We start from the raw sequence: 10285 nt of genomic DNA, 5'->3' as shown, positions 1-10285 counted from the left end.
AGACAATGAACGTGACAAGAACACGTTGTCATGCTCTGTTTGTTTTATTAACTCTTTTGGTTACTAGATACGAAATCGCTGTTGCCTCCCTTCTCTCTGAAATTGCGCGAAAAATGAATGACTTGTCTATTGATGATTGGCATTGGTTAAAAAGTAATTATTCTCAAGCACTCCAAGCGAAGTCGGAACGTCTGAACGATAAGAAGAAAAGGGAACTATATCATCTCGATTCATGGTACACAATCAAACTTTGTCTTGACCTACACTTGGAGATCGACTAAAGCCAGTAAGCCTGTCCACAGCCGGCACAGGGGCTTGCTCCCACTATCAAATATGCAGCCCCACCAGTACAGGGATCGAAAGTAGTCTTGATATTTGGTTAGACCACAGGTCTAGTAGACAATATACCTAGACCTGCAAACAAGCTACTAGACCCGATTTCATAGCCTTGATCGAAAGTTGACGAAACCTAACTGAATAATGAATTACACAAGGTGTTTTGTTTTTAATAAAAGTGGCATTTCATTAATTTTTGTAGTGGTTTTTTATTGCTTTTAAGTCTGGATGTTTTAAAAAGGTAATTTTTTAATTAAATGTATAGAAATGATGCCAGGTAATGGGCATTGGAACTTACATGTAGAAGACAACATAAAATATTATCTTAGAACTTGGAAGGCTGCAAACTTCAATTAATTAACTTGCTATGACGCAATAATTTTAACTGCAACAGTGTACATAATTTTATTATCATTTGGGTCTAGCTGAAAGTCAATATCAGATTCATATTCAGACTCATTGCTTTCATGGCATGGTAGATATCACTAGCCTTTGTGTGTTGTTTAGTCTTCTAGTGCCTGTTAAGTGTATCCTTTTTTAAGTTTTTTGTTCGGTTAGAGGTTTGCCGTCACCATCCCTACTTGCATTATCATGACAATACATCTATTCCTTTTCCAATTAGTATTGAAGCCATGTGTAGACATTTACAAAATGATTCTGAAACGTTTAGTGCCTCGTGGTCGAGTCATACACTTTATTTTGTTCCTCCATTTCATTGGAGGATCTTTTTGGAGGGGTTGGTTTAGGTACCCTTTCAATGTGTCATCAATTGTTTACTTTTTTCGGAACTACTCTTTCTCTACATTTAAATACTTACTTTTGAGTTATGAGAAAGGCTGAGAAGTTCAGATTAGGCTTACCTTGACATTGATCAATATCAATGTACATGTATGTTTGAAATATGCCTCTCAAATTCATTAAAAGTTGAAAGACTGGAATTATGAAATTACTAATTCTGGGTACATTTCCGGAAAATTCTTAAAGGATCAAGCTAAACGATATTCTTTCTTTCGGATCAGATCAGCTATAAAGTCAGGCTCATAAAGTGAAGAAATAGGTCAAAGAAAGAACATTGTTTAGCTAGATCCTTTAATCTCAGTTTCCGCTATATAGATGACATATTATCGTTAAACAATCCTCATTTTGGGGATTTGATACATCACATCTACCCCAGAGAACTTGATATAAAGGATACTACAGACACTGAAGTCAGCCTCATATATTGACCTACACTTAGAGATCTATGGTAAAGGAAAACTATCAACCAAACTTTACGGCAAACATGATGACTTCATTCTAAAGTGTCAACTTTCCTTTCATCTGTGGCAACATCCCTTCAACACCTGCCTTTGGAGTTTTCATATCAGAATTCATACATTATGCCAGAGCTTGCTGTAACTACACAGTCACAGACTTTTTGTATCGTGCTAGCCTTATAATTAGGCTTCTGGAACAGGGTTATGTTCTGGGGTTGGGCTAAAACAAATGTTTCAACTTTCAATTGGTCTTTTATTCTCTGACTAATTTACAAAAGCCCCCAAAGCCAGATAGACACTTCTTTAATTGTGTATTACATGCTCCATCACATACATATGTAGGTATTTATAGACAATGCCAGAATGTCTTGAGAAATTGACTGTGACAAAGAGGATTGAAAATGAAACTTGAGGATCAAAATTGTAATTATTATCTGGTCTTTAAAATACAAAATGGCCCAATTATGACAACTACCTGAAATGTCACCTGAAAAAAAAACGAAAAATAAACCTTTCAAGACAAAAATGTGGAATGTCAGGTATAGGACCTCCTATCTTCAACAAATGAAACTGAAACATTCTGGGTTGGACTTGAACAATGAGTCCTACTGCAGTAATGTGCTTCTATTTGTGCTATAAGACTTGACATGTTTAATTATGAAACAGTTGCAGTATTTTAAAACAAGTAAAAAATCAAGTTTTGACCTATCTAAGCAGTTCCATGTAAATGTAAATTAGCAGGAGCTATAAACATTTTGCAGGAGTTTTTCATCCTGATAATTTTTTTTTGTGCGAAAAACATTATCATGCAAAATCTCCCAAAATAAACAATTGAAATGTGGGAGATCTCAAGCATACCCACTCTCTGAGGTTAACAGGCATGCTTTACATGTTCAATGCATCTTAATTTTTTGTTTTTATATACATTTAGTATGGCTGCATATATTATAATGTGAGCAAGGCCCTTACAAGGATGACATTCCTGGTCTTGGAGCTATAACTGAAAAGGTGGTCTTCCAATGAACTACTTTTAATCTTCTTGAATTGGGCGAATATAAAGCACTGTCCCTTGATGTCCTCAGAAGTTGGATCAACCAATGATCTGCTCCTTCTACTCCAGACACAAGGATATATATGTAACAATTTGATCCTTGAAGTCCTTTGCAACTCTTAAATAGCAGTGTTCCTTTGGGTTATTTTAATACATGTAACTGAATATACACATGTAAGTAGCTAACTGTATTTTTCCTGCCTCATATCTGTTGTTCCTGATAACCCACAATTTTATATTATATTGTACTGTATGGTAAGTCAGTCATTATTGATCTTTGTTATGTGCTTAAAATGTAAGTTAACGTTATGTGATGTTATACACTTTGTATGTAATGTATCATGCCTTCACAGGCTTATTCATATTGATAATGCTAGTTATTTTTTCTCCTACAGTTATTCAAAGGGTGCCCTTATCTCAGTAAGATAACACATCAAGTTAAATACGCAACAATGTATCACACTTTTACAGATTCATTAAGAATATCGTAAAATGTCCAAAACTAGTTTGTTGCCTCCTGTCCATGTGAAATTTGTGCTTTGTGTGTATCACACATGTATGGATACACAAAATGCCTGTGTTAATTAGATAATTGAAGAAGCACAATTTATTCGAATTGTGTTACAACTTCGTATTGTATTTTGAACCAGAAAAAGTAAACTTTCGTTTGGAAACTACATAAACTAAAAATTCTATTCATTAGGTATCAGGAGGTGCTTGCTCAGTCTATTCAAGGAAGAAAAGAAAGATATATAACACACAATGAACTGTGTAAATTAATGAAATGGAAGCTTACAGTGAGTGTTTTTAAACCAAGAGTTATATTAATTTAACAAGTGCACTATTACTCATGTATTGCCAAAAATAATAAGTGCTGCTTGCTACCTTACCTACATGTATCTCATTTTTTGTGCCTAAAACATTTTGTGACCATTTTTGCTGAAGCACAATTAAAGTCTAGACTCCCCATTAACTCAACATTAAATTTTTTTTTTGAAAATAAAATAATTTCCTTACTACCTACCCTACTTTTCTCATGCTTATAGCATGAAGCAGACTTTTTTTTGGCCTGATCATTGTACATATGTAAAATGTACTGTATGATCTGTATCTAATTCTTTAGAACTGAAAAAAATATGAACAGCATACAATGTACATGTATATGTCAGCAAGATTGACAGCTGGGAAATTTCATATAATGTGCTTATCTACTTTCATGATAAAGCTAAAAACTTGGTACATCAAGTATTTCAAAAACTACTCAATCTACTGGCATATAATTATTTTCATTGCCAACATTTTTCCATTGTACCTTAATGCCTGATATTTTTTATCTTAGGGTATTGATAATAAAGAGTATTTGCAATTTCCCATGACGGCCTCACATGAAATCACAGTTGTTACATAAAAGCATTTGAACCTCTTGACAGAATATTACATCTCATCCACTGAGGCTCATTATGATGTAATAAACTGCTGCTTAATAGACCTTATGTAATGTGTAACATTCCAAATGTTTAAGACACTCAAATCACATGCACAATTAAAAGTTGCAAATCACAAGATACATGTAAGTACATGATGCTCAATCAGCATACTTTTCTTGCACTTGATTCACACAATTCAAACAGTACATGTACATAGTTCAGGAACATTAAATATATAGGCACAATTATCTCCATGTTTTCATAGGACTGCCCTTTTAATGCACAATATAATGGTTTAACTCTTTCTTAACGTAAAATTTACATTCATTGATGAAATAATTCTTAACAACATGTTTTTATCCATACATTGTACACATGGCTATCATCCGTTCATACACAAGTTATATCTTGTGTCTTTTCAGAGAGGAAAATTTCGACCAAGACTTGAACAGCTAGTGCAGACTAATTCAGAAGATGATGTCATTACAGCTAGCAGGAAGGCTTTTAAACTTTTGCCAAATTTGTCTGAGGCTATCAAGGCATTGTCAGTTCTCAAAGCAATAGGACCTGCTACTGCTTCGGGTATTACAAGTACCTTATAAATTCATTTGCATTGATGCAGACAGTGAGGAATTAGAATGCTTTTAGGGTACTGTTGGATCTACTAATTTGAAATCAAGGATATTTCTTATTATTCTCTTGGGTATCTTACAAATCTTATTAATATCTTTTTTTATGCTTTCTATGGCTTGTTTTGTAGGATTCCTGTTTCTGATTAAATGAAAATGAAATGAAGGAAACATGGTTTACTTACGTTCTTGATTTTTATTGATGTACAATGAAATCTGTCTAAACCAAAAACCTTGAATGTCAATAAACTGATGAGAAGTCCCTCTATATCAATTTCAATACATTTAAATTCAGTTTCAAGTGAACATTTGCCTAAACTCATTAATTCCCTCTGATCAAAACAGGTTTCATTTAATGTAGGTTTTACTGCACTTCATTTATCTTGACAGCTGTTCTAGCAGTTGGTGCAGCATTTATGGCAGATGAGAGTATGTTAGCATTACCAGGATTATCTCCTTTGGCATATACACCTGCTTTCTATGACAGATATATGGAGCAGGTGAAGAGCTTGGTGAAAAAGCTTAACAAAGGTATTTTTGCAGTGTAGATAACTGTTAGATCTGATGAAGTAATGTGTATTGCAGGGGTAGATCCAGACACGGGGGTTCCTCCAAGAAAGGGGGTACTAGGACATTTGCCATTTTTTGTCAATTTTACACATTAAAATGACAAATTTTCCCATAAAAAGAGGGGGTGCTAAGCACCCTACTCTGGATGGACAATTGCATTGAATGTCAGGCAAAGTACTTTGGTGGGGAAACAGTGTTTTTGTTCTGTATGTCTTTCTGTTACACTTTTGTAAGTGAAACTCCCTGGAAACTACACTGAATTTCATGAAACTGTCGGTGGTGAGGACCTGATGTGTAGTAGTGCATATTACAAAGAATTCTATATCCCTTGCATTTTTATTGGGAGTTATATGCCTTTGAACTTTAACAGGAGGAGACATACCTTTTTCAAAGGAATAACATAGTTGAATTGTTAAGTATCATTCTGTGCAAGAATCAGGCAATGAGTGGCACATCATTTTTCTCAGTTTGGTATTTTTTGCCTCAAACATATTCAGATACATCTAGAAAACAACTGAAAAGCTATTTAAATATAACCGGAAGCATTTGTGACGTTGATATTTTTTGACTGCTTATGTAAGAAAAAAGTTTGCATTTTTTCCATAGTGCATTTCACCTAAATTTGACCTATCAGTATCTTAAAAAGGCAAACTTTACAAACACTTTGACAGTAATTTTTTTTTAGGTTTTGAGAGATGAATACTTGGATAATGCAATAGAATTCTGTGTATTTTTTCTTCATGTACCACACCTTATACACCTTTGCCTGATTCTTAAATGGAGAAGTACTCACGTACTTGTAAATCTTTTTAAGAATCTGGAGTTAATGTGAAAAATCAGAAAAGGCATGTCAAAAAGCCACTGATCTGACAATATACTTTTATTCAAGGAAGTCTATGATTACTTTCATGCTATACCACCAGTCAATGAGTAGGTTCTATATTTGAATAAACTTGTCTGTCATTCACTCCATCCAACTAGGTGTGTAACTTTATTTGTTACTGAGCTTTATTTACTGTATGGCCTCATCATTGAATCCATTTAGTCTAGTGCTATCCTTGTCAAACATGTGTCTACATGTACCATGTCTGACAGCACTGTTTGCGTATGTTAGTGTGTCTTTGCTCCATGTGTGTTGTACATTGTGTGACATTTTACAATGTTTTAGTTATTATTTTAAGATGTTTTTTTTAGGAGATTTTTATCGGTATGGTTAAATGAATGTGAAAGAAAACTTATCTCATTCTTTGGAATTGATTGCAATAATTAAAAACAAGGATTTATATATCTATATTTAACTCCTTGTTAACAAGAAATTACATTATACAGTTATTATCTTTAAGAAAGAGGAAGACATTTTAGTTGCATGACAGATTGTCTCTATTTCAGAGGATGATAAGAAATGGACAGCACATGATGTTGAACTGGCCTTGTGGACTTACCAGATATTAAAGACATTAGAACCAGATGTTTTGAAAACAAATATTGGTAGTGAAGCAAGGATATCAAAGAAAAGAAAAAGAGATGTAGACTGAAATCATAGTGAATCCCTCGCAAACCATGTGATTTACAAGGGTCTAGCTAGAATTGGACTCTGAATATTGTAACTGGAAATATTCATATAGTATGTGAACCACATGTATGTGATATTTTTTTCGAAGACATGATTCAAAGGAGATGTGACACAAAAAATTATTTTTAAAAATTTTTTTATGACAACAGATATATGTACTAAAATTAAGTCTCTTACATCATTTAGTTGAAGATAAATTGATTCAAATTTGCCAGTAACCCGAGCCATACAAATTTTAAATAGCCATGTGGTCATGTGACAGTTCTCAACTCAAAAATTGAATGGTTGAAATGTGCAGAGCTGCTACATATGTTGCATGACTTCTACAGCTGAGAGTGAAAATATTGAAAATTTTGGTTTGGCAGCTAATAAATACTTACAGTTGTATCAATTTAGACTCAGCTTCTAGAAGAAAATGATAAGCACTGTAAGAAATATTAAACTATTACATGTATGACATCTAGAGTATCCACAGTGAGATGATACCAGGTCCATTTCTATAGGATGATTACATAGAAATATTTCATTATGATCTTTAATGTAAGATTGAACTATTAACAAAGAATTTCACATGGTAAGATTTTGAACTGTTCCGATCTCAATCTTTTATGAAAATATTGATTTCAACATTTTTTATGTAACGCTACTCCTGCCATGTGTAGGAATATAGAGAATTTGTGTGTTACTCCTGCTAAATGTAGGAGTATAGAGGATTTGTGTGTTACTCCTGCCAAGTGTGTAGGAGTATAGAGGATTTGTGTCTCTAATGATGACCTCTTTATTTTTATTGGTTTTTGATCATTTTATTTAATAACCCAATAGGGTCTCTTGCTGAAGCTTCTCATGTTGTAAATCTTTTTTGGTGAAATCAAATATTTTAATTGACCTATAAAAAACATTGCTCTTTTATGGCTTACCAGAAAAGCTCCCTTAAACTCACTTAGGGTCACCTATTACGTAGCCATCTTGAATTGTCCAATCCTGCACACCATTATGACAATGATAATAGGTACATACATGAATACAATTTCAGTGTTCCAGAATTGAGATAGAACACCAATGATGTAGCAATTTGATATATGGTAATTTAGTGTTAGTTCCAGTTTTCATTTATGGATATTAACTAGGTCATTGTGAAAACACAAATAAATCCTAAATTCATTTACAGCTAACATGATGAGAAAACATTTGTTACACAAGTAACTAAAGATACTGTAGTTTTATAAATATAATCATTTATAAAATGCTAATTTTTGTGTCACATCTCCTGTAAAGATGTTGATATGACTGTTATATTGAAATGACTATTGCTATGGACTCAGATATTTAATATGAACCACTTGTGTTATATTTGGTATGCAGTCGTATTAGCATTACGTTATCGCAATTGTGTATCTCTTTCATGCATATGCTCCCAGAGTCACAGTCTATAGACTCTGAAATCATCTGACATTACTGAACAACACAATTTTTTAAGATTAATATATGTAAACAGTCAACTATATCTGAGGAATATCTCCACTTAAATGGTGTCATATGGTTGTATTGGTATTACAAATTGTCCATGACATATACATGTAATAGTAGTAACAAAGTCACCATCAACCAAGTTTTGAGTAACTGCATGCATGTGTAACAGACAAGAGATATCTAGCAGTATATGTGTTGTGAAAAAATGACTGAATAGATTAGATTGATTTTAGTCTTTTATGAAATGGGTTCACTTCATTTATTTTGGGGCATTTTACAGCTTGCTTTATGGTATGGATTTTGCCCATCACTGAAGACCATTTAGTGGCCTGTAGAAGTTTAATGGTTTTGCTTGGCTTTTGGTGGATGTCTGTTTCATTGACAGTCATACCACATCTCCTATTATTATATAAAATATTGCTTTATACAGTTATCATTTTTATCAAAGAAATTATATCAAAAGGAGTTTTTTTCATCAAAAGTAGAAATCTGCTTTAAATATTTTATAGTTAGGATGATGTGGTCTATATTTTCTGCATGGAAATGTCTTATGAAATATTCTATTAATGACAGTTTGATTGAATTTTTGATAATTTATATTGTTTGTATATGATTTCTCTGCACCACAGTGACATGTATGGAAATATTTTTCAATTAAAGCCCATTCAAGTTGTAAGTGTTTTCAAATTGGTTTGAATTAGTTTATTTTTTAGGAGACCTGATTTGTTATAATTATTTAACATAGGTCGTATTATATTGCATTTACATGAACTGTTTAATCAGTAAAAGTTTTTATAATACACCTTGATTTAATTTTACTTGCAGTGTTTGTATTATCATTTGTTTTCGTAATATGGAAGAAAGGTAATTTGGTATAATACTGAAGTGTGAGTGATAATGGTGTGTATATATTGAAGAGGGTTAATCCATGGACAAAATTGTATCGGAGGACATAAACTGACATGGACAATGGACATGGCAAGTTGAATAAATCAGTTTTCATGGCGCAGATGGATACACCATAACGATCCAGGATTACTAAAAAATGCCATCAAGATATTTTAAAAATATTAAATTCAGAGAACAGATCATGTTGTGAAGGATCTTTAAGTAGTAGCCATGAACAGTGATTCGTAATAGTAGAGAAACAAATCGGCTATAAGAGGAGCACAATTAGTCCCCATTTGAATTTCAACAACCTGTCTGTTTAGAATAATACTGGTACTAAATCGAATGTAAATATTGTCCATTAAAATATTGAAAGCATTGATCATATTTACAGATTTAGTAATGGACTATTATTAGATATGACAACTTTTCTTTTATACGTTTATGTGGCAGTGTTGTAAGTAGGGTAGAAAAATCATAACTGTCAATCAACAGAATTAGACGAACCCTGACAGATATGAAGCCGATCTAATACCGCAAATGAATTTTTGACACTAAAAAAAAAGTTAACGCCATTATTTTATAACATTTATTGCAATATTTAATAAAGATTTTTTAAGTGGATAAAGTAGAGGTACTTAGAAGTAGCACAATTGCTGGAAGATAAATCAATATGTATTTTAACTTATACGATTGATTTTTTGGTTTATCTCACTGGCACTTGAGGCACGGATGGTTTCGACCATCCCCTTTTTTTATCGAGAACCAATATTTCTGTCCGATTAATTTGATTAAAATGCGTAAATATGACAAAGAAATACCAATTACCATCATCTAATAATAATTAAAAAAATTAACTCTGGAAGTAGTAAATGGATCAAAACAAATCGGACGGAAAATTAGGTTCTCGAGAAAAAGGGGGTTGGTCGAAACCATCCGTGCCCAAGTGCCTGTGGTTGGATCACTTAATTGCATGGAACTTTTCTTTTAATACTAGCAAACTTTGCATTAACGTCGTTTGGTCATTTATTTATTTGGAAGTGTATTGAGCTGAGTATTTATTTGGAAGTGTATCGAGCTGAGTT

At 32.9% G+C, this 10285-nt stretch overlaps 1 protein-coding gene across 2 annotated transcripts; it reads left to right on the top strand.

Annotated features, from left to right (window-relative positions):
• Window positions 1-88: 88 nt before the first annotated feature.
• On the top strand, window positions 89-8988 carry LOC148618770 (uncharacterized). Of its 2 annotated transcripts, none has more exons than XM_088577966.1 (5): window positions 89-235; window positions 3347-3440; window positions 4493-4652; window positions 5090-5230; window positions 6659-8988. In XM_088577966.1, exons 1-5 carry the CDS (start codon window positions 114-116, stop codon window positions 6802-6804), a joined length of 663 nt encoding a protein of 220 aa, XP_088434092.1. In that variant the 5' UTR covers window positions 89-113; the 3' UTR covers window positions 6805-8988. The 2 variants fall into 2 exon arrangements, with proteins under 2 accessions (XP_088434092.1, XP_088434093.1); XM_088577967.1 differs by lacking the exon at window positions 89-235 and adding an exon at window positions 2714-2817 and having other exon boundaries at window positions 6659-6953.
• Window positions 8989-10285: the final 1297 nt, after the last annotated feature.

The sequence above is a fragment of the Perna viridis genome, chromosome 4 (genome assembly GCF_037379345.1).
Source record: "Perna viridis isolate PV_CMFRI_1.1 ecotype Kerala chromosome 4, ASM3737934v1, whole genome shotgun sequence".
Taxonomy (NCBI): Eukaryota; Metazoa; Mollusca; class Bivalvia; order Mytilida; family Mytilidae; genus Perna; species Perna viridis.
This window is presented reverse-complemented; position numbering and strand designations above follow the sequence as displayed.

Excerpts from the sequence above, each read along its gene's own strand:
- LOC148618770 (XM_088577966.1), top strand. The coding sequence starts at position 114 with ATGAATGACTTGTCTATTGATGATTGGCATTGGTTAAAAAGTAATTAT. Across the intron at positions 4,653-5,089 it reads AGGACCTGCTACTGCTTCGG|CTGTTCTAGCAGTTGGTGCA; the intron begins GTATTACAAGTA and ends TTATCTTGACAG. Across the intron at positions 5,231-6,658 it reads GGTGAAAAAGCTTAACAAAG|AGGATGATAAGAAATGGACA; the intron begins GTATTTTTGCAG and ends TCTCTATTTCAG.